General features: G+C 35.1%; 1 protein-coding gene across 6 annotated transcripts in view; it reads left to right on the forward strand.

The window, feature by feature from the left end:
• CTNNA3 (catenin alpha 3) overlaps positions 1–25,460 on the forward strand; it is a 420,268-nt gene that overhangs the window by 289,911 nt on the left and 104,897 nt on the right. For 5 of the 6 annotated variants that reach the window (XM_052678006.1, XM_052678005.1, XM_052678009.1 and 2 more), the window contains 2 exons: positions 2,934–3,090; positions 24,242–24,442. In XM_052678006.1, coding sequence (XP_052533966.1) covers positions 2,934–3,090; positions 24,242–24,442 — 358 coding nt within the window. Of the gene's footprint in view, positions 1–2,933; positions 3,091–9,337; positions 9,439–24,241; positions 24,443–25,460 lie in introns of those variants that run through there. The other variant, XM_052678011.1, reaches the window with a different exon arrangement.

Consider the following 25,460-nt stretch of genomic DNA (forward strand, 5'->3'; position numbering starts at 1 on the left):
GCACCTGTTTTTAGGGGTGGGATTGTACCACTGGGGCAGATCTGCTGCTAGATGGTACAGCTGCTAAATGATGTTTCTGCATGTTTTGCAGATCTGGAATATGGATAAAATAAGATTGTGTAATACATGGCAAGGGGAATAAGTTGAAGAGATATCTGAAAACAAGGGGGACAATTGCATGTTTAGCATAAACCCCATTTTAGTTAGAAAGGGAAAAGGAGTCATCAGTTCTAAGTCCATTCTGGATGTAACTAGAGCAGCACTTTGTCAGACGCTTGCTGTGGGCTTGTCACATCTATTATTTTAACAGTCAGTGGCTTTGTTTTAAGTAGATTGTGTTAGTCTTCAATGAAACTTGCCTTTAAATGTATGTGGTGTGGTTCATGACCTGTATTTTTTTCCCTTCTTTTGTTTTGTAAGCAAACACCTTAACCTGTAGCTGGTGATTGTGGATTTTGAGATGCTTTTGATTTGTTTTAAGACTATTCCATCATATCATAGATGCACAGTAAGTGATGCTTTTCATCAGATAATTAGAAAACAGGCTGTGCAGCTTTGAAAAGAAGACCCACTAATTTCAGATTCTAATTGCTCAACTGTTGAGCGCTTTTCTCCCTAGCATTTACTTTTTGCATTTAATCAGTATTAACTTGATAATTTGGTTCTTTCCTAAAATTTTTTATTTGTGAAAACTTAATAGTGTGTTATTTAAGGCTATCTGCACGGTGCAATGATATAAATATTAAGTCAAAATTAATTGTCTAAAGAGCTGAAAGTCTAATTTAAGTAATTTAGGTATTAGTTCTAGAAAATGAGCATGACAAATTGAGCTTTATTTGGTGTATTTCATAGCTTTAAACATAAGTTTGCATACCTTTGTTTTCCAAATGGGAAGATAATTTTGTGTAAGTTGCTGCTAACTGGTAGTAATTCAAAGTGGTAAGGGTCCTTGCATTTTAGAAGACAAGCAAACAATGGTTAAATTAAACAATGTTTAAGTGAATTATTAATAATGTAACAAATAAAGTAGCACCTCTGTGATTATTAAATTCCTGTTTTATGAAAATACATAGAAAATCATTTTAGTATGTTGGTATATTATACCACGTTGGTGCTATTTTATTTGCAGCAGATTAAATGTTAGTTATATAGTCTTCCTTAGTTGACCAATTAGTGTATTGTTATTGTAATCTAAAACAAGTTCTTGGTTTTATGTTAGAGAATTTTAGGTAAATGGAGAGCTTTTTGCCAGCTCAATATGGATAATGTTTGGTTGGTTTGACTTTTTGCTGTTGCGGTGGGTTCTTTGTATGTGTGTCTTTTTTGGTGGTTGCTTTTTTCCCTTCACAATTTAACTTTCATTTAATGACTACAACTGCTCTCTGTCTTCAGCTTTTCCTGAAAAGTGACTTTTTTTCAAATTTTCTCACAGATTTTTTTTTTTTTTAGATCTATGATGATGATAATTGATGCTGTTCTCTCTTGAATGGGAGAGGAACGATTTGTGTTTTTTCAGAAGTATGGCGCTCCAAAGTGGATGAGATATTGCACTTAAAAGATGAATACTTCTAAAGTAGAGCAAAACACTTGCCCTCATGTTTTTCAGATGCTGTTTCTGTTTATGCTTCTCTGTTCTTTTCTCTGATAGTATTTTCTATGTTGTAATCAGTTGCCATGATAGACTTGCTTCTATTGGCTTGTGTAATGTAAATATGAAATTTTTATTTTTGCTGCTATCTATCCAGCTGGTTCCAATTCTAAGTTTGTTTTTCTTGCTGCGAATTTGATTTTCCTGCTGGAGAGTAAGATGCTTTTATACTGGTCTTTTTTTTTTTTTGGACATTTATGCACTTGGTGAAGAAATCTTTTTCTTATCTACATTGTAGTTACATACCCTCTTCCTTCACCATCTACCTGGCAAAGTAATAATAGGATGTTCTATTCTTCTCTAGCAGAGCTGTTAGTAAAATATTCAGTCCCAGAAGTTTTATTCTGAAGGCTTATCTATGTTTTTGGGTTATGAGAGCATGAATGTTACTAAAATGTGTAATTACTTAAATTTTACCAATTGTGTAATAGGTTAAAAACAAAACAAAATAAAACAAAACCCAAAACAAACCAACCAATTAAAACTGATCACACATTTAGTTTATAATCCCAAGCAGAGTCAAGAGGATTGGTAATAGTATAAAGAAGCACCATTTGAATCAAAGATGAGAAATATCCTAGTTCTTACTCTTCAGTATAATGGAGTTGTTACAGTGGCATGATACTTGAACTGTTTCGTGAATATATACCCTCAGCACTGGGGATTAGTGTGGCATGTTGTTTTGATTCTTTCTATTCTTTGCTTTAGGTAGTATTTCAACCTCTTCCATCAATAAATAATACAGTTTGAGTTATATAATGTTTTTGGATGTAACAACAATAAAAAGGCACATTAAAAAAAAGTCTATAGCTAATTAACTGATGTAAGTGATATCTAATGAAGTAGTAACCTTACGATCTAGTATTTTGTTTAACATTAAGTTCTTTCTAGGAGAGATGGAATCTGCTCTCTTAATTGTGAACATATCTATTGCTTTTAGGCGTAACTAATTTAGAAATACCAGAATGATGCTACCTTTGTATAGGTTTCCTACATGTTATTTCCTTGCCATTGATTATATATCTTGACCCAGCAACATGCTTTTACATGATAAAAACTAATATCTCTTTTAGTGATAATACTCCATAGTAGGCTCTTCATATTTCATGAAGCTAAAAAGGAAGTTAGCTTTGGCAATGCCTAACAGATAATAGTTTGGCAGTGAGAAAAACAAGAGTTGGAACAACATAAATGCTGCTCTGCATTATTAAGCTTTAGGAAAACTTTGTTTCAAAATACATAATTATTTAGTTATGTTGTTTGTTTATTTGTTTGTTTTGCACAGGTTATTAACGCAGCTTTAGCTCTTTCTGCAAGACCAAAAAGTCAAGTTGTAAAAAACAACATGGAGATGTATAGGAGCATATGGGAGAATCATATCCATGTTCTTACTGAAGCTGTGGATGACATAACAAGTATTGATGATTTCCTTGCTGTATCAGGTATGATAACTATTAGAATCAGATTATTCTTCTATGTACTTCAAAAACTTTTCACAGGAGAGTCATTTTTCAACTGGAACCAGCAAGATCAGTTTGTTTAAGGCTTTGTGAAGCCTACTGTATGTTTTAAATGTACTGGCATGATAAGTGTTTCTACTCTGTACAGTGTAGAAGTCATTTGAACAAACTGTATATGTGTGAAGCACAATTGCTGTATTTGAATGGATGCATTTATCCAATCTTACGGTTTCATCTGCTTCTAACTTTTAAAATCCTCTGTGCTGTGTGAAGTCTTTTTCTGTGAAAAGAAGTATGTACCAGTGTGTATATACATAGAAGATTGGACATTTCCCTTCCAGTGTAACATTATGAAAAATATTGTAATTTAGTATTCAATAGATCCAAAACTTTCAAAGCTGTTGTAATTTACAATGGTAATACTAACAGAAGCTTTTATTAGGACACTTAATTAATTGATTGATGATTTTTGAGTTCAGGAGGGAAAAGAAAATGGCACTGAATCAGTTTAATAGTTTGTTTTTTCTTTGAGCTGTGCACGTACCAAGCTTCCAGTCATCCAGAGTTTTCTGGATGTTCATATGCTTTTGTGTAAGTAAGTAAAACTTGGTTCTACAATAATTTTTGTGATAGACATAGAAATTAGAAATCACATGGGTTACTTTTCTATGTTGATACATTTAAAAACACCTTATAAACGAAACAGATGCATTGTAGTATTTAGTTCTATGTAATTGTCTAGAGGAATATACTTCAAAATTTATTAAGTGAAGAGACCTTAATGATATTATTTTCTGAAGCAGCATGTCTTCAGCATTGAAACAGGAGCTACTAAACCCCTGTTCTCATTTCTGCACTTCAATGAGCAAAACTACAGTTGATTTCTTTTAGAGTAATATGGGCAGGAAAACAACTTGTGTCATCTTCATAAAAAGTGGTTTGAATTTTGTTTTTCCTTATGGCTGATGTGCCATATGTTTGCCCATTCTACTCTTTACAAGTACATAGTGCTAAATTCTATTTATTAGGATTATATGGTTCGTGCAGCAGTGTAGAACATGAGCAGTTCTGCAGTTGTCCATAGTTTGAAACCATTGCAGGTGAAGGCTGAACTAAGTTCATTTTCCCAAGTCATTAATTGTTCATTAAAAATGAAAATGCACTTCTGTCCAAAACCAACAACAAACAAACAAAAAAACCCAAACTAGTCATACCTTTTATATTGATTGCTCTAAAGTTTACCTGTATATTCCTGTGTATTTTTAAAAATACCATCTTTAGTGTGATAACTTGAAACTGCTGGACTGGAGTCCTCGTAGCTGAGTAGCAAATGGTATTTCTCTTGTGATTGAAACATTGATTGAGACGGTGCAAAAACCATAAGCAGAGATGGCTCTTCAGGCTCCTTCTAAGTTTGCCTGTTGTTAGATACAGATCTTCTCCTTGCTTTACACTGGTTGGTTAGTATACCTAACCAGGTGATTTAGGTTCCAATGTAGAATTTCCTGAGAAATAATGTGAATTGATTATTTGTTGAGCTCCTGTCCTAAATGTTATCTAAGCATTTTAGTATACAGAAACATAACCTGAGATTGTATTTAATAGATGCTGATTACAAACCCTCCTTTTGCTTACGCAGTCCAGGAGGTTGCAAATCTGAAATGTCTGTGATACCAGAACCATTACTAAAGTGAAGAAAGAGGTCAATTTTCTCAGTAATAAATCCAATCCTAAAATTTCTACCTAATATGAAATACCCTATGTTTTAAAATTGTTCATTCAAATTCACTGAATTAAACATTTCTTTTTGACTACACAAGTGTGATCCATCTAAATATCAAAGTTCAGATATTTTTTTATGATTTCCTTGGTTTGAAGAGTAATGTTAGAAAATACATTAGCATTTGGACAAAAATCCAAATATCCATTGGTGGACAATTACTTGTTTCAGAGTAAACCCATAAATTTTGGGTCTGTTCTACATTACTTGAGTATAGTGGAGTGATTCAGTGTTTCACAGTTCACGAAACAGAAAGCTATAACTTAAGTAGCAGTGCCTATGTATCATGAGGTCCAAAGAACTGAACATCCATGTACTTAAAGCCATGTGTCAAACATCCTCTGTAAGCTTTGTCAGGATGTTTTTGTACATTGTCATTTCACATTTTCACTTAAGTGAATGGTAAGTAGATGTTACCTTGTGACAGTGTCATTTATTTCCTTTGAGAAGATTTTTTTTTTTAGTGCATAGAGCTGATTATTTAGACTAATTACAATGAATGATGCAGTCACTCAGTAAAATAATGGCCTTCCAGTACTTCAAGGGAGCTTAAAGACAAGAGGAAAATCAACTTTCTACATGGATAGGTGGTGACAGGACAAGGGAGAATGTTTTTAACCTAAACGAGAGGAGATTTAGGTTAGGCGTTAGGAGGAACTTTTTTACCGAGAGGGTTGTGTGATGCTGAAACAGGCTTCCCAGAGAAGTTGTGGATGCCCCATCCCTGGAGGTGTTCAAGGCCAGGCTGGATGGCTGCTCTGAGCAGCCTGATTCAGTTCTTGATCTAGTAATTGCCAGCCATGCCCAAAGGAAGGAGGTTGGAACTGGATGATCAATGTCCCTTCCCTAACTGAAGCCATTCAAAGGGATAATACAGGTTGAGTGGTTTTGTTTTGTTCTGTTTTTTAATGTCAGAAGAATACAAAATTAGATTGATAACGGACCTGTCTTTTTTTCCCCTACGATTTTTTTCTGCAGTGTATGCCAACACAACTGTATTGGAAAAGTGTTTTTCAAATAACGTAATTTATTTAACAGTTGATACTGGGATTTCTCAGAGTATGAGATATATGTAGTTGGTTTTAATGGCTGAGTGTGATTGCGTCTTCCAGGCATGGGAAGTGGTTAGTCTTCTCATAGTAGATCTTTAGTACAAAAACATAATACATTTTTTTCTGTAAACACTGAGCACATACTTTCCCTACTAATTCTGGTGATTCAAGTTTCTAAATCTTACATCAGTTTGGCTGCTTAAGAGTTTATTTTAAAGTGCATCTTTTGTGCATATTTTGTGGTTCATGTTATGTATCTCCTCACACAGCATTACCTGAGGCTTGGTTTGCAACTTATTTATAAACAGTGTTATTAATGAGTTTTGTGGTTTACTGATGATTTGGAGGCGTAAATTGAACACTTCTAGGTGTGTTCTGCTATACACATCTTAAAGGTATAATGTAGCTCCTATTAAAGGCATTGCTAAAATTTTGTGCAGAGTTCAGGAATAACTGGATTAGTTTCTGTTTCACTAATCTAATATGTTGTTTTTGTTGTCTTAAAAATAAATGGAATTAGGAGTAGTATAGCTAAAAGGATGGAGAATAATCAAGCCATGCAAAAAGGCCTCCTCATTACTCTTCATGAGCCAGTTGTGGGGTTGCTGAAACAAAAGGTACTGAAAAACTCTCGCACGCTCCTGTGATACATGTCCTTTTCTGATGTAGCACAGGGAAGAGACAGTAACCTGTTGCAGATAAAAAGACTGGAGGAAAATGTGAGCATTTGAAAATGGAGGGGAAAAGAAAGGTATTAGTAATTAACTGTTATTGTATGTACTAATTAAGCTGTTCTTATTTTTCTAAGTAGATTGGTGTCTTGTTTTCTGATGCACCTATCCTCATGAAATTGTTTTTTTTTTGTTCATCTGTTTCGTTTTTGTTCTATTTATTTATGTGATCCCTCAGGTTAAAGGGAAAACTATGCTTCAGAGACAGATTAAATCAGTTCTCTTACAACGTAGAAAGAGGTCTGATTGCAAATAGCCAATTTAAATGAATGCCTATTCTTTTTAAAGGAAAAAAAGTGCTAATGAGTTGTGTAAAAACATGTCATTGCAAATATGAAATGTGACAAATAATAATACCATTATTGGTAGATGTTCCTAGGAACAGAGAATTGCTGTCTGCCTGTCAGTTATGGATAGCTTATTAAAGTTAGAAAAAATGTGGATATTAATCTTTATGACACACTGATACAAATTTTACGTGGTTCTATGGCCCAAACAAGAACAAGAAGTTTGCTACTGTAATGCAGTTTTTATTTGGTGTCAGTAAATCTTCCTCAGCTTAACAGTAGCAAAAACAAACATAAAAAAAAAAATTTCCCTTGTCTTTTTTGCAAAAGCTTGGGTTTAAGAATGTAGTTTACTGTGAAAATGCAAGACTAGTAAATATGCAGTTTCATTTCTTTACTAACACTGTCCCTTAAGGTCTGAAGTCTATGCTGTTAAATGCAGTTTTTACAATTAATAGCAATCTTTAATAGTTGATTAGGAATCAGGATGTTGTATGAAATTTATTAACAGAAAATTGCAACAGGCACAAAATTGCAAAACAGGAGAGTAGAATGAAAGAATAAAAGATTCTAGAAGAAAACTCTTCATTATGTAATCAAACATCTTGCACAGGGCAGGACAAACTTCAAATTAGATCAGCTTACTTGGGTCTTGTTGAGAGAATGCTTAAAGGTCTCCAGGAACAGAAACTCCCTGTCTGCCCTAGGCAAGGTGAAAAATAGTTTTGTCTGATTTTCCTTTTTGCATCTAATTGTAGAATAATTTGTGTTGAAATAAACTATGTAGTTCTAAACCCCCTGCCATGGAGGGGGGAGAGGAGAGATGAGAGGGGGAGGGACACATCTCTCTAGACCAGTTGAATACTTCCATGTACGCTTCTTCCACAACATTTCTGGTTGGCCTGTTCCAGTGCCTTTCTGAGTAAAGCACTGTTTCCTTATACCTAATCTGAGTCTTCCTTCTTTTTGTTTAAAGCTATTAATCATTGTTCTGTTTCTACATTCCCTGATAAAGAATCTGTCCTCAATGTTCCTGTAGACACCTTTTATGTTCTGAAAGACCATTATGAGGTTTTTCTGGAGCCTTCTCTTCTCCAGCTTGAACAAGCCCAACATTTTCAGCCTTTTTTCATAGGGGAATTGCTCCAGCCCTCTGTTCATAGAATCTTAAAATGGTTTGGATTGGAAGGGGCCTTTAAGATCATCCAGTTCCAATCCCCTATTATAGGCAGGGCCACCTCTCACTAGACCAGGTTGCTTGACCAGGACCATCCAGTCTGGTCCTGGACAACCTGTTCCATTGTCTCACCACTCTCACAGGAAGAATTTCGTCTTAGTATCTAGTCTAAATCTACCCTTTTCCAGTTTAAAACCATTTCCCTTTGTCCTGTCACTACCTTTCTAAAGTCCTTCCCCAGCTTTCCTATAGGTCCCTCTCAGGTATTGGAAGGCTGCTGCAGTGTTCCCCCAGAATTTTCTCTGGGCTGAAGAGCCCTAATATTTTTAGCCTGTCCTCATAGGGGAGGTGCTCCAGTCTTCTCATTGTCTTTGTAGCGCTCTGGATCCACTCCAAGAGCTCCGTGTCCTTGTGTTGGAGACCCCAGAACTGGACACAGTACTCCAGCTGATGTCTCATGAAAGCAGAGTAGAGGGGCAGAATCACCTCCCTTGACATGGTGGTTACACATCTCTTCATCTCTTGATGCAACCCAGAATATTGTTGGCCTTCTGGGCTGCAGGAGCACCTTGCTGATTCATGTTGAGTCTTCCATCGACTCGCATCCCCAAATCTTTCTCCTCAGAGCTGCTCTCAAGCCTTTCTCTGCCCAACCTGTATCTGTGCTTGGAATTACCTGACCCAGATGCAGGACAACGCACTTGGCCCTGTTGAACTTTATGAGGCTGGCATGGGCCCACCTCTCAAGCCTGTCCAGGTCCCTCTGGATGGCATCCCTTCCTTCTAGTGTGTAGCTGTACCACTCAGCTTGGTGTCGTCTGCAAACTTGCTGAGGGTCCACTTGATCCCACTGTCTGTGTTGCCTACCAGGACAGTAGATGTTAACACCGGTCCTAGCACCAATCTCTAGGAAACGCCTCTCGTTACCAGTTTCCACTTGGACATTGAGCCATTGACTGCAATTTTTTCAGTGATCTTCTAAACTTTCTTTCAAAATTACTTCTAAATTTTTATCACATAAAATAAATCTATTTGTCAAACTCATATTTGACAGAGGTGTGCTTTATGCAAGTACAGGAAACATGTCCTGCTTGGAGATTTATGAGATTTCAGAAGTTTTGTTTGGAATACATGTGAGATGAAGGAAGTCAGTCGTTGCTGGGTAGTTGGTTTCTCTTTTCACAGTAGTCTTTTTCTTCTAGTGTCTATAGATGCTATGCCAAGCTGAGCTTCCCTGACTCCCTGCAGGAGTGCATCTCTTCCCAGTTGTGTTTGAAGGATCTCCTGTGCTCAAACAAATTACTCTGTTACAGATTGCTAAAACAAGAACATTACATTTTGCTTAGATTTCAAGGTGAGTTGGACAAATAAAATTCCACTGGTTAACGGTCTTCCTCCCTGTCAACTCCCAGCACAATTACTTTCTTTCATGTTTCTGTCATTGCTATTCTAATTTTTCCAGCTATGTAGGTTGCTCCAAAAGTAATGGTTCCTACTCATTTCCATGGGAACTACAACAGATACAAAGAGCACAATGACACTATTTGATAGAAAAAATTCTGATTAAGTTCCTAGCTGTTTTTCAACATAGTTACCACCATTAGCTCTGTACTTTGGCCAGCAACGAGCAAGGGCCTGCATGTCTTAACTTGTAAAAATCTGCACCAGCAGAGGTGACTTACTCTTGCTGTTATCACTGCTGAAACACACTACCCACCGCCTCATTGTGGTGACATGCACTAGTTGGTCTCCATAAATTCAAGATTTGTGGATTTTTGCTTTTTTTTTTTTTTTTTTTTTTTTGTTGTTGTTGTTCAATGCCAGTTCATTGCCAATTTTTTAATATTTTTTTTAATAAAACCATACTCCCATGTCTCTGCTGTTGGCTATTCTGCTGTTGAATCAGCATTCAACATTGTTCAGCATCACACTGAAGGAATTCTCAAGAAACACTTTCTATATGTTTCCTAGAAAAAACTGATTTATTTATTTATTTGGTATAAAAATCCTTTTTCTTTCGTTGGTTAAAACCAACCAAGTGGGTATTTTATGAATGCAGATGATACTCATCAACATTGGTGAGATTTTTTTCTATTATATATGGTTCCTTTTTTTTTTTTTTTTATTTACACCTAAAGGAAAACAAAACTGAGCTGTTCATATAATGCAAGTTTTTTTGTTTTTTTAATGTATATCATAGAAAGCACGTAGTGTGTTTGTGCCTTAGCAAATGTACTGTGTGCATATGTTTGTCGTTAGTTCAAACTATAGCAAACTGTGTCTTGGTACAGATACCTTTATGTAGCTATGGTGTTGGACCATCAGAGGTGTTTCTGTTAATGGGTATGTTCAGGATTGGTATGACTTTATTTCACCAGAGGCTGCATACATCAATGTACTGCTGGAACATGTATGCATCACTTAAATGTTGTGTGTAGGATTTCTTTTTAAAACTTGTGCAACTGGTAATAATATTTAGATACCACTTAACTAAGCTAGATGTCTTTTTGTATGTTTCAGAATTTAATTCATAAGAATGAGATGTATAATTATAGGTCTGTGGTTTTGTTTACATGGAAAGTCCTCCTTGTTCCTGACCATTCCTGTTGCTGGAGAATGTGGAAAGCACTCAAGCCTTTGTAGAAAGGCCTTTTCCCAGATGAGTTAGTGGTGCATTGTAGCTTCAGGTTTTAGTGCCCATTTTGTGGGTAAGCATAGAAATTTTTTGTGCAGTACCTCCTATATGCTATTTTGTTTATATGATTGGAATCATAGTGGATACACAGGCTTTTTTTTTCTTCTTTTTTTTTTTTTTTTTTTCTGGAGGAAGGAGAAACTCTTGTTTTGGTAACTGTTGTGTAAACTGCAATCATGGTACCTTTTGTCATATCAAGAAACTGAAAAAGCTATCTGAATTTTCTTAAGAAATTTACTTTTTTGAGGAGAGAGAGGAGTTCTTTTTATTGTCTGCAAAGCAAACATTTATAATGCCCATTTCTTGGATTCTGAAAAGTTCTCATTCAATCAGGACTCTAGATTAAGTGATCTAAGGTGTCTGTGGTTTTGTTTGTTGCAAAACTTGTTATTACCTTTCTTTTAACCCTGTGACTCTGTTACAACTTCTATTATGTTAAAAAAAAACCAAAAACACAAACAAAAATAAACCCCAAAACAAAAAAAAAAACCCTGCTTGCTTAATAGTGCTCAAAATGCAATGAATTGCAATGCCAAGATTCAACCTGCGAGTACCCTTAGCATTGAATTTTTGATCTTGATCAGACTCATGTTTCAAATTACTTCGGTAGTCATTAAGATAACAAGCTAGGCTGTTGAAGTTGCTCAAACTGCAAAAACGCACACATATTCTTGGACCAGGAGTAATGGAATAATGAATTAGATTTCTGGCGTGCTTATCTCTCATGATATAATTAGTTTTCCATCAACAGTTCAAAGTTCTGGTTCACTGTAATACTATGTTGCAAGTTCATAGATCGATGCATTGCAAAAATTACTAATTACAGATTTACGGACAGCATGTCAATGGAGATAAAAATAAAAAATTAAAATGCTGTTCAGACACTTAGGCTAAATATAACATTTTCATGGTGACGACTTGGCATTTTTGTGCTGTTGTCTTGGCATCTGCCCTAGCAAAATACTATGCTGTGCCATGAAACAGTAAGCCTGTAAGAAATCTGTGTAGAGATATATGAACAGTGAAGAGAAACACAGAGAAACAGTGCTGAAACAGAAGGTAGATTGTGCAATTTGTTTCAATTTCATTTCTCTCAAGTTTGTTTGACCTGACTGTAAAGTGCTTGAAGGGAGATAAGAATTACCTATGCGAAAGCATACGTGCTCCCTGTTCACAGTACCAGTTTGCCCAATCAAGACATATGAAGATTTCTCCTTCCCCTGCTCCCTACCAAGCACTTTAAAAGATGGTGTTATCAACATTGATAGAAATTAATACTACTTGTTCAACTATTTGTATTTAAATTTCCTTAGAAATCTTGGATTAATATATTGTTCCTGGTAGCTTGTTGCTACTCATTGTATCCATTTTGTTTTAATTGAAAGTTTAGTGTTACTTTCTACCTCCCTTTGGTGTACAAAAGCTCACTCTAAAAGTAATGCTTCTATTTATTTCCATAAAAACTACAACATATACAAGGAGTACAGTAACACTATCTGATAGAGAAAGTTCTCAGTCTTAAAACAGTTTTCAACATAGTCACCACCATTAGATGTGCATTTTTGCCAGATGATGAATAATATAGTCTGCGTGCCACAATCATAAAACTGCGCCAGTTGAGCTGATCCATTATTGGTGTCATCACTGCTGAAGCATACCACCCACTGGTGGTGCACTGTGGTTCCATCCACTGTTTGATCTCCATAAATATTCATCAAACAGTGGGTGCCGTATTTTTCTGCATGAAGGAATTCAGTTCCACATCTTTGCTTCATATGCACTTCCATGTCAGACGCCATTTTGTCAGACTGCTCCTCTGCTGCTGTCTGTCACACAGCAACAAAATGTAACTGAGTATTGGTGGGAAAGTTCATCCTCTTCTGCTGTACCACCAACATCCACCACTGATGTTGTGGACCAATTAAATAAAATATGAGGCATTACTTGTGGAGCAGCTCTCATGTATTTCCTTGTCCCGAAAGTAGAATACAGTTCCTAGTACTCCAACATAAATGCAAATTACTCTTGTCACACTGATTGCTTAGATTCAAGGGCAAACAGTGTAATGATGTGGCACATATTAGATAATTTATGCGTTAGTAGGGATCACGTATTTAAGTATTCCATAACTTAGGCACCAAGAAGAATCACATCCTGATTTTAGGAACCTCTTTTGGCAAGTGTTGCACTGTGGAAGCCTGCCATGTGAAATGTATATTTTCTAATTCAAAATTTTCTGTACTTACTGCTAATGTTATATGGACATCTGAATCATGAACAACTTGTAGCTCTTCAGAGGGCAGGAGTAAATGAGAAGATACGCAAAATTACCCAGGAAGTGGCAAGATAGTGCAGTTCTGCATTGGACTCAGTTGTTCAAATTATTTAATCTAGAAACTGAAATTCCACACTAAGTTCCTGCTCACATTTTATTGAATTTCACTGAGTTTGTGCTGAGACCAATAGGTGTCTGCAAGATTAATTTCTTACCACAACCTCTGCCAACTGCCAGAATTTTGAGGTATGATGCATTTGGAATTAAATTCATGTTTGATCTGTCTGAATTTGGATTTTCAGGCAGTCTTTGGAGCATGGTGTAAAATGGGTTGAATCTGATACAATTTGAGATTAATTTTTTGTATGCTTATTTCCTAACAAGTTGGTTACTAACACCTTTTGAGCTGGAACTGTGACAGTAGCTTTTAATGTTTCCATGCAGTTTTGCTTTTTTTTTTTTTTTTAAATGAGATCTGTGAATTTGAAGTGATGGTGCTACAGTGATTCACAATACCAGACTTTCTTGTTTCCAGGACATAATAAAAAATCTTTTATCTAAGAGATAGTAGATCTCAGGTCGTAGTAGTGTTATAGTTCTGAAACTTATGAGCTGCACCTTTGCTACTGAAAGACAGTTAGCTAGGCTAGTGTGTAGCATATCAAACCTCTGGCTATTTCTTTCTTTTTGTTTTTCAGAAAGAAACTTTACAAAACACATACAGAAGTGCACAAACTAATTAAAAATGTATTGCTGAATAGGATGCTCTCCGCTAAGGCTCCCTTTAATGACAAGCAGTAAGATACTAATGAGTTTTTCTTTGTTGACTAGAGGGGGAGCATGCTCTTTAGAATGTCCAGCAACTGGATAAGACATGCTTTTATTTTTCTTAAAGCTGGAAAACCTTAGCATGTCATAGGAAAAAACAAAACAACCCTGAGTGCAAAACAGACAGAAGTCCCCACTTGAATTTGTAGATTGCATGAAGTCTGACTTGCGTGTCCAAACTTTTGTTGTTAGTGAGTGTAAAAGTTGTTTTTTAATTTAGTCCCAGACAGTGAAACATGATATCGTAAGAACAGACAGAAAAAAACCAACCTTGTTTCCCTTCCAAAAAACAAATGATCAAAAAAACCCCCCCACGCACAAAAAAACCCAAACCAAAACAAAAAAAACCATCAACAAGAAAAGGATTTATTTATTTTTTTTTTTTAACAGAAATCACAAAATGAAAACTAGGGAGAAACAACAAACAACATGGCCCTCTTTTGTGTGTAATGTATTGAGCTACTGATTACATTACTTTGGAACAAGACTGCAGTAGTGAGACACAAAGGCTGTTCCTTCTCAGTGCGCTGACATTTCTGCATTTTCTCTAAAATCACAATACAGTAACAGACAAATTTGTTTTACAGTTTTCTTGGCCTTATTTCTGACTGCTGTCTTACTGTAAGTGTAGAAATTGTGCTCTTGAATAGTTGGAATGCCAGGATAAATTTTTAATGCATGCGTGCACATAGTAACACTTTTTGAGGGTGCATTTTACACAGATGGCACTGTGTGCACATCTTTGAGCAAGAGCCTTCATGATCTCTTTGTGTATGTGCTTCCAAAATATGGCCTTTTCCAGATGTAAAATATTTTTTTCGTCCAGTTCTCTTTTTTTTAATATATTGTATATCATGCTCCCCTACCCTGAAAAGGAAAGAAAATAAAAGAAAAATAACAAAATGAGAAACCCTAAACAGCACCATCGAGAACAGGTATCACGGTTATATACTGGATGCAGTGGGATGTTAGTGTCCCTAAGAAATGCTAGTAATTAGAAAAGAAATGGCCAGGTCAGGATTCATAAAAGTTGCACTGAAAAATGTAAACACTCAGTATTACATGGCATAAATATCTCAATGCAATATAAATTTCATTTATGGAAGGTAATATATTAACCTGAGATTTGCTATTCAGAATAATTTAGCTAGAGGGATATGGTTCAAGGAAAAGAAGGAAGGAAGAGCAAAGAGGCAAAAGTAGATCTCTGTTGCAGATTTCTTTATTATTATATTTCATGTCGCCACCAGTAAACTGATACCTGATAGATTTTTCTGTTGTATATTGATCAACCAGTTCTCTGAGCCATGTTCACAGGTGTGTTGATAAATGATGGTGGTGGGGAATTTGATAAAATACATAAGGCATTACCATTGAATTGATTTTTATTTTATGCGCACGTTCAGATGAAATATCAGAAAGCTTCTTCATACTGTTGATTACTAAAAAATTGAATTTGTTTTTGATGATATGCTTAGATTGTATGACAGAGGAGATTTTATAGAATAAGTAGAATAAGTTGATGGGCCAGGAAGACTTTTCTTACTCTTTTAAAATTTCTCATGAATTTCTTTGAAGTGACAAATCTGGTGCTAAGGACACTTTGGGTACTTGTTTGTATTTCTGATCTGCCAGTTACTGGACACTGTGAAAGACTAAAAGCGTTAACCCGTTCCAGTTTTTAAAATTCTGAATTACTAGTTTTTTTAAATGTGTTATTTCTCTTTGTCAGTTAGTTTTGTTGCTTCACAATTTGAAACCATTTGCAAGTATCACTTTGTTATCTTTTTTTTTTTTTTTTTTTTTTTTTACCTTTTAATTTGCTGTACAGCCTTACACAGAGAAGCCTGTATGTACTCCTGTGGCTTACGCCATTAGAGAAAGGAAAAGTGGAAAAGTGTGCTACAGTAATTGAATTGTGTGGTAGATTTTCCTTAAGCTTATATTTCAGGGAACTAGCTGATTTAGTGACAAGCTAGCTTTTCGTTTTTTGCAGATTTGGTACTTGGAAAATTAGTAACTAATGGACAAGCCTACAGTCAGAAAATGAATGTGCATTAATGCTGCCATCAGGAAAAAAAGTACAGATTTGTGAAAGCTGAGAGTTACTTATTTCTGCAGGGACATTTAGGACTTTTGTACCCCAGTTCATACCTCGTCATTTAATTATTTTACCTCTGTTAAAATGTATTATGTGTGTTGGCTATTATGTAAAACAAATTAATACATGTTTGCCTAATGTTCAGTACAGCAGAAAAAAAGCTGTTACAGGAGATTATTGTTGTGAAGTCAGTGTTTTCACCTGAATCATTATCAAAAAGTGACAGGTTGCCATTAACATAAAAATATTTTATTGGCATAACTGAAATAGTTGCCATTTAGCATAACATAGTCTGCTATGTTACACACATTGTAAAGCAGGCAGTACCAAAGTCTCCTGGCAAAACAAAATGAGTGCTACATTTTCACATTAGATTTTTTTTTTTTTTTTTTTCCCCACAAGGGAAATTTATTCTTTCTGGTGGTGATAAATTGACCAAATCCTCCAGTTGATTCAAAGAGTAACTTTGAGTGTTCCTTAATAAATGCAGATTTCCTTTAAAGCTATTTGCTCCAAACTAAAAAGATTACCAATTGTTTATCTGTGGCATATGCACTGAAATTATTAACTAGGGTATTGGCTGTGCATTGATTTGAAACATCTCTGCTTTGAACTGTTTATCTGTGATCTAGCTATTTGACTGTTCAAAAGACAGTATCTGCAAGATTGGAGCTGAATGAAAAACTGTAATTCTTGGCACAAATTAAATCTTTCACATAAGCTAATATTCAGAAAACATTGGGCACTTTTTAGACTTAAGGATTCTTTGATTTATTAAAAGCTTGCTTGTTTTAAGAGAGTTTTTCATGAAGTTATATAATATTTTAGATATATTTGGATTTTGGATGTGGAATTTAGAAAGAAAACAATAAATGTTCTATTTCCTGGCCATAGAAGGGCAGAAAACAGGTTTATTTATGCACTGTTTAGGGCCAAGTCATATTTCAGCTAAAGGAATAAAACTGCAGACTTCAGCTCTTCTCTTTTGGCAAAGCAAGTGGTAAGGAAAATTGAATTTCCTCTTTTCTAGCATTGAAAATATATTTTTTTTTCTTGGTAGTTTCTATCTGCTTTAATTCATCAACTTTCTAAGCAGCTCTGTCTTCAGAAGGCGCAAATAGGTTACAAAAGACTGAGAAAAGGCTTGTGGGGGTTGTATTGTGTGACGTTCTCTTTTACTGAAGGAGAATCTTCTCTTGTATTTAAGAACTCTTACCCAGACTGTTGTTACCGACTGCTGAAAAACTAGTAAGAATAAATGGTGGGGAAAACAACAAACCACATACTGGCCCTCACTTCACCCCACCAAAGAAAAAGCAGATGTGGAGAAGTCTCAATTTTCTCTTCCCCTTTTGTAGCCCATTTGTTGGAAAAAGAAGCCTCCTTGAATTTTAGCCTGAGGAATGTAAAGATAGCAAAAAGGGAAGCTGTTGTACATTTTTTGAGAAGGGAATGTTATGAAGAAAGTAATAAATGTTTTGGATGTTCACTGCCATTTAAGAGACGAGACCCAGAATGAAGATAAAGAAAATGATTGTTGTGTGTATTTCGTCCAAGGAATGATACATACTAATTAAAGTAAAAGCTGATTTTTGAAGGCGAGTTATTCCTCATTACGCAGTATTTAAAAAAATGTGTGAAAAGTGGTTATTATGTTTAAGATAACTGAGAAGAAAAAAAAAAATAAGCTGACAGGTGGTAGCAAGTGTTCTGATGAATTTTATGACCAAATCTGTAAAAAGAACTTGATGATACTGATAGCTCTGTTTCAGAAATTTATAGAGCCCAGATATGTCATGTTTAGCCCTTGCCCTTTTTGGGTGAAAGTTCCTCCTGTATTTTCTCTGTATCGCATTATCAGAAAGTGATTCAGGATGGATGGAACATGAGGGTCTAGTTCAACCTCCTACTTATAGCTGGGGCATAAGGGCAGAGATTTCATGGCCTTTCTGAGCATCTGTTCGTTGTTCTTGTGGACCTCATTATTTTCACAGTTTTGTTAGTAGTTTTTTTTCTCTTTTTCTGATCTTCTCCTGTTTCATTTCAGCTATTATGCCATTCATTAGCCTTACATCTCAGTAAAGATGGGAAAGACCAGAGTCAGTTAATCTACTAATGCCAACATACTTTCCTGACTAGAATTTCTAATTAGCATAGGAGATGAGGCATGTATGCTTATTTAATAATTTTTTCTCAGGATCTGCTGGCGAATGTTGTGTCAGGTATAAATGTAGCTGGCGCTATTTGGGGTAGTTAGTTCTGCAGTATAAGTCAAAGTGCTACTTGCTATAGAGGAGGAAATGGGGGATATTTATCAGTCACCATATTTGTGATCAGATACAAGAAATGGAAATGTACTGTAAGAATTGTGTTGTGAGTATCATAACATTAGCAGAAAAGTCCTTCTATGTGACTGAGACAAAAAGAAAGGAAAAGGTGTTACAGTTCAGTGCTACCTAATATAGATGAGATGGCCTTATAGGCAGTGTTTTCAGGACTTGCCACGATTTAGAAGTCAAATAAAGATTGAAGGAGTTTATTCTGTTGCTCTTCGAGAAGCTGGGGTTTTTGATGATGTTTTCTTGGGAAGGGAAATTACAGCTTTAGTTAATTTTTATTGAATGTTCATTATAGTTATTTTGGTGAAAACAAACCATTTTAAGAGAGATAGATTATTAATATAGTTACCCAGGTTAATAGTCTGAATGAAAGAGGCTGTTTACTTGCTTGAGTGCTGGAGTTCTTTTACTACCTTACTCCTTCTGCTTTCATGTCCTGCTACAGTTTCCAATTCATTTTTCTGTCTTGTCCTAGAAAATCAGCATCATATTATAGTGTACTAACACATGAAAAATGTTCTCTTTCCCCCTGTATTGTCGTGAATAATTGGAGTATGAAACATTTCCTTTAAGTTTTAGAATCAAAATTGATCTAAGTATTTTCAGCCACGATTATAGCTAAAGGAGGGAGAAGAGCACTTCTGAGACCTATTTCAACTGAACAAATTTATAAAAAAAGATGAGGTGAATTGCCCCTTGAATATATCTTTTCTCTCAGATGACCTATGAAAGGTGTATTTAAGATGAGAAGGCCAAATGATGATGTGAGGGAAGAGTTATATTGAGTTCATTTAAGCACTGCATGTTTCTTCAGAGAAGTTTCCTTGATCTTGTAGACCCTGGGAAAAGAGGACTGTGGTTAAAGAAATGACCCCTACCCAGCTGTGAATGCTTACGTTTTGTTGGTTTTTTTTTTTTTTTTTTTTTTTTTAGCTCTCTTTATTTCTTGCCTATCCAGATGTCTATGCTTTTTATCTACTTTTTATATGTATTTTCTTTATTGATTTTTTGTTTTTCCCTATGCATACAGGCTGTATGCTTTTGCAATGTACTTCTTGGCTTCAGAGACCCTGGAGCCTGTTTCATGGAAGGCTGTAGGAAGGCAGAAGCTAATGTGCTGAGATTTTGACAGTTCTTCCTTTATTTTCAGGATATTTTGGAATAAATCAGGACGCTGAGTGGGAAACTAACCATCCAGGAATTTCTCTGTAGGCTGAATTTTGTGCCCAGAAAGTGAGAATAAAAACTGAAATATAAGCTGTTAGCATCTTAAACCATCCGCATCTTACTGAGATGATGTTAAAATGAAAGATGTAAAGAAAGAAAACTCTGGAAAGCATTAATGTTGTTGTAAGATTCTCACTCGTACAGAGTGAGAAGTTTTTGGTAATATGAAACCTTTAGTCAATCAAGCTGATCTCTTTAGTATGCCAGCTCTTTAATTAATAGGCACAGTCTTTAAGAAATATTTTTATTTTTAAGGATTTTCTTCTGGGTTTTTTTCTTTTTAGTTTGTTTGATTTTGTTTGTTTGTTTTGTTTTTAGTTTTCCAGGGTTTGTAAGCTAGTGATTTGGAATCATTTTATGCATATGTGAATGAAAGCAAACTTCAATGAGAGGCTGCCAACTCAATCAATATCTTGCTCACCCTAAGGTAAAATCTGGAAAAAGAAAAGCAAATTTAAGTTAGTATTTCCTCTGAACAAAAATGAAGATAATGTGTCATACTACCTGATGAAGTATCTGAAAATGTACAAAGTAAAAGGACTCGGTGTAAAATTATTACTCTCTCCCTTCAAAGGTCGTCTGCAATGACTCATGCATATAATGACAGATCCTGAAGAACTTTCAGTAACTTTAAGGGGAGCCATCTACTCTTTCGTCTGCCCACATTCATCTTCATGTTCCATCACTGAGTTTAGGCAGTCCAGTCATGCTTAGATTGCCCTTCATAAGTCAATACTGTTTGTTCCTAATCATCTTCTGTCCTTCACTGGCCTAGAAATGCCTTCCATGAGGCTTTTTTACTTTGTTTTCCCAGCAACTGAGGTGGGTGCCTCAGGAAACTACCTAGATCTTCCTTCTCCCTTTTTTTTTTTTTTTTTTTTGAAGTTGTATGTAATAATTTACCTTTATTTACATTTGAGATTTCAGCTGTGAGGGTTTTGGATGTGCTGTGCATTTTTTTAATGCATGAGTAAATTGGATTTGTACAGCATGTTTCTCAGTATGACTCTTAGTCCGAGGCAGAATGAATGTTGACAGCTAGATTAGCAACAAATAATGTCAAAAAATATCATGTAGTTTTCATTTTAGCAGGTAGAATATATTTAGTGAATACAGTCAGAGAAGAGAATACATTTTTTTTCCCCTTTTTCTGAGTAATTTTTCTACACTCTTATTTGTTTTAAATTCCTTCATTGGAGTTGGCAGGGACTTGCAACATTAGGTGGTGACCGGTGATCTCATTTGATCAATGACTAGAATATAGATACTGTGTTAAAACTTTTAGAAAAAGTCCAAGTGCCAAGCAAATTTGTTAAATGAAATTGCAGATGAGGTCGTAGTGTTTTCTCTGGATGTCTGTGTGTAGGAAAGTGGTGGGAATTAAAAGAAACAGCTTTGTTTTTATGCAAATACAAGAAGAATAGGAATGCCCTGAACTGAATTATGTTTTTTTGTTTGAAGTTTCTTTGCTTGCTATTTTCTTATGGCAGCAGTTGGTAAAAGATAGGGATCTTTTTGGTTGGGTTTAAGTATCATTTATTAGTTTGTACATCCAATTTTATTGTTTAGGCCTTGCAGCCTGTATATGTACTGTTTCCCATCTTTTCTTCAAGAGACAAAACAGAGTCGTTAAGAATATGCACAGGCAGAACAAGCAGGGCTGACAAAGTTACTACAACTAAACTTTTCTTTTTGTACTGATCTTAAAGAATGGGGAGATGTTTCTGAATGGGTTTGGAGAGTTCCATATTCACAGAAGCATTCTGTGATGCAGCAGTTTCATAAACTGAACTAGAGTTTGTAGTTTTGTTAGAGACAGAATCCCAACATACACGTCTGATGCAGTTTGTAATTCAGGATTACCTGTTGGTATGTTTTGTCTATTTGCTATCATAATTTAGCAGTTTATTTTGTAAAGTAAAATGCAATTCAGTGCTAATAATACAAAATAGTAATAATCTGAGTTTACAGTAAATTTATGTATTCTGAATTATGTTTTATGGTTTAATGCAAGAGAAGTTTCATAGTGGTGCTTCTGAAGATATGATACGACTGATACCTTCCCATCCTGTCTTTCTAATGTACAGAAGTCTCTGAGAGACAACAGTTCTTAGGTTTATGTAGAAAGAGAAATTCAATAACAAAACCAATACAGAAACTTTCAAGTGTTTAAGCTTTAAATCTGCGAACATATTCTGATTTTGTATTTTATCCTTTATACTGTAAGTTTTATTTTATGTTTATATTACTTTGTCCTTCTCCTAAAAATAGAATATGCCCTTTGCTGATACAAACTGGAATTGTAGCATAGTACATACTCATTCTTTCTGTAACCCATGATGCTCCTGCTAATGTTTTTTAGGTTGATCAGCATTCCTCCTCAGGTCTGTTACCCTTTGGTTTTATGGCCTGTTTTTCTTATTTTAATGCCTGTTTTTTGTTTGTTTTTTTTTTCTTCATCTGTTGTCCTTCCTGCTGATGTTCATTTTTTTTCCCCCACTGCTATATATTTATCAAAAACTGATTTGTTGATCAGAAATACAACTTTACTGTTGCTACTGGAAAAGCTGATGTTCGGCAAAGCAGAAGCATTGTAATCTCTTCTAGAAAAGAAGTTGTATAACTTTTCAAATATAAACAACATTGTTTGCTTGGCACCCTTCTGAATTAATCTGCGCTTTTGTTTTCAGCTGTGTGAACCCACTGCTTGCTTCTATCAGCTTTTAAGAAGCTATTTCCTAGTTCTGCTCCCCCTGGTCAAGTTTTTATTCATTTTAAAGTGCTCACATTATGCTTGGGTAACTTGGAAATGGTAGTATGTCATGCTCCTGTTGTATTTATGTGCATTCTAACAATTTTTCTGGCTGATGTATATTGACATCAAATTCCCTCCTGTCAGGTCATAAAGTCGCATAGACCTGAGTCAAATAGCAAAGACAAGTTCAAGATAAGTGTCCCTTTTGAGCATTCCAAAGTTTTCAAAGTGTGTCAAAAAGCTTGATTTGATTTTGTCTCAGCATATGGCAACTAAATCCACTAAAAAAAAAGAAGTCAAAAAGAACACAGTGAAAACAGCTTTGCAGTTCTGAAATGTCTCTGTAGGAGGTGATTGCCAGATGGAAATGTTTGATTTCTAAGGAAGATGGAATCAGCTTGCTTCAACCCCTATCCATTGCAAAGACACTGCTGGATACCTCTTTGTTTAACTACGTAACAAATACTTCTTCAGCTCCCATTTGCAAGTTTGTATTATGTAATCAAATGTTGATGAGGCTCTGTAAACATTAAATAATTATTATACTAAGAAGATAGTAGTTGCTCTGATATATGTTGTTTTCTTACAGTCTTATGAAAAAAATAGTGATGTTTTATTGCATCTTTAATCCCTTTTATGGGGTAATTTGAGGATGCTTATTTTTTTGTGTAAGCTTTTGACTAAGAACATCATCTGTAAATCCTCTAGTGTCTCATACAGGAACTGGCATCTAAAAGCAGGGACTTCGTGACTTTCTTAAGTTCTATGTCATACATATATTTTACATTGGTTAACATCTCCCTGTCCTTAAAAATCATGTTTAGCTTTATACTAGTATACTAGGAGTGTAGTATTTAGAATGTATAGGTATTTACACAGGAGGAAAAGCACTGTAATGTGTATATAATTTGATTGTTAAGGTAAAAATTAATAGCTTATAGCTATGCTGTGTCAAATCATTTAGATCGAGTTGGCAATAAACCAGTTGCCACAGTGTACAAAAGATGAAGAAAAAGACATTTCTTCATTTTTTAAATGTGGTTTATGTTTGTGAAGTGATAATGAATTCTAATGAGGGAAATTCTAGTAAGAGAGTTTTGTAGGAATGAAAGCTTAATATGGGAATGACAGAGTTGGTTGAAGAGAGGATATTGTGAGGCGAGAGAACTTAATGAAATAATGTAGATGTACAGGCAGGCTGGTGATGCTATCTGTTGATAACTGATTAATTAAGAAGCATATTTGTACACTAATATTATATAAAATATTCACAGTAACATAGTAAGTCACAAGAAGTATTGGTATAAAAATGTACTACAACCTGTTACAGCAAATAACCAGCATGCATTTTATAATAACGTAGCATATTGCAGTAATCCAACATACGATTTTAATACTAGCCAAACATATTTCTCTATTAACGTAAGATTTATCATAATGATCCTAACATGCAGGTTTAAAGAAATTACTTGTTGGGGTTATTATTTTTTGTCAGTGATTAATCTTTTATAGAACCTTTTATCACCATAGTTTTGAGACAGTCAATAATAAGTAACAGTAATAATCCCTTCAAATTTTAATTCATACTACAAATATTCATGATTTATGTAAGACTTTATGGGTTTGATGTATTTTAACATTTCATAACTGAGTATTATTTTATTGTTGTCCATAGGATAGTATGAGAGTACGTCCAATTTCCATCAATCATTACGTTTAAGGATTTCAGAGAGTTCAGTTTAGGTGTCATGTTTTAAGTTTGTTATCCAAGCCTGTGTTGGCCAATGTGTTTCCACTGGAAGAAAAATAAAACACAGTTCAATGTAGAATGTGTCCGATGGTGTAAAAGACATGCAATCTAAAAATGAATGTTGTTTCATTTGCAGAAAGCCATATTCTTGAGGACGTAAACAAGTGTATCATTGCATTGAGAGAGCAAAATGCTGATGGCTTAGATCGTGCAGCAGGTGCGATCCGAGGGCGTGCTTCAAGAGTAGCTCATATTGTTTCGGGTGAGATGGACAATTATGAGCCAGGGGCTTACACTGAAAGAGTGATGAAGAATGTTCAGTATTTAACCAAGAGTGGTAAGTCTCATTTCTAAACTATGTTTCCAATTTCTTAAGTAGTATAAGCATTCTTTTGTACGCTACATTTAAAAGAAACTGTGATTTTTCTAATTTAACCATTAATTATGCACTTACGTTTCATTGTGTGGAGTGTTATCTCCTTTCAGAGTGATGTCCAGTTAAGATGATACCATACAGTTTGAAAATATGTTCTAAAAAAGAAATTACTTTTTTTTATATAAGGATTTCAACATTTGGAAGATCTGCACTAGAGATTTTACATCAACACGTTTCCAGATATTAGCAATATCTGGAAACTTTCAAGTGATGAGGCAGCAGCTTTCTGCTGTGTTTTATTGGCCTCACTGCTTCTGCTTTAGGTAGATAAAAGGCAAGCTTACAGGGAAGGAGAATTTTTGTATTTGTGTAAGCCTACCACTTTAAAGATTATTGAATTAAACATCATCAGATATTTTCACATTTGCTATGCAAATATGGAATTTTGGGAAATGTTTAGCGGCGTCCACTTCCTTTTTTATGTTTAAAAGAGAATATTCTACATTGGAATGTCTTCATGTTGGGGGCAGGGTTGTAAATGTCTCAGTCTGTAAATAATTTCTGATGTTCATGTAAACATTGTAAGTCTGAGTATGATACAGAGGCTGGAAAAAGATCAGTTGAGATGGAATATATATCAGTTGTGTCTGTATATATGTTACTTTTTGTGAAAGACCATCTAGCCAGTCTGAAATGTAATTTCTCTCAAGGAGAAAATAAGAGGAACTGTCAGCCATTTCTAATTAATGGTTTTTCTACTTGGCCTTCAAAGGGCATTTCAAAGCCATGAGGCTGTGTGGGTGTGAATGGGATTGGTATTAATACTATTTGTGTATTTGAACACTAAAGTTTGGCCTTTTGTAGTGTATATACTCAATCAAAAAAAAAAAAAAAATTATCTATTCAGGTCCCAGTTTTCTTTAGTTGGAAGTCTTAACAGTGAGGCAGTTATTGCCATTAAAATTCCATTAAGAAGTTT

Source organism: Tympanuchus pallidicinctus, unplaced genomic scaffold (genome assembly GCF_026119805.1).
Source record: "Tympanuchus pallidicinctus isolate F22 unplaced genomic scaffold, pur_lepc_1.0 scaffold16, whole genome shotgun sequence".
In the NCBI taxonomy this organism is placed as follows: Eukaryota; Metazoa; Chordata; class Aves; order Galliformes; family Phasianidae; genus Tympanuchus; species Tympanuchus pallidicinctus.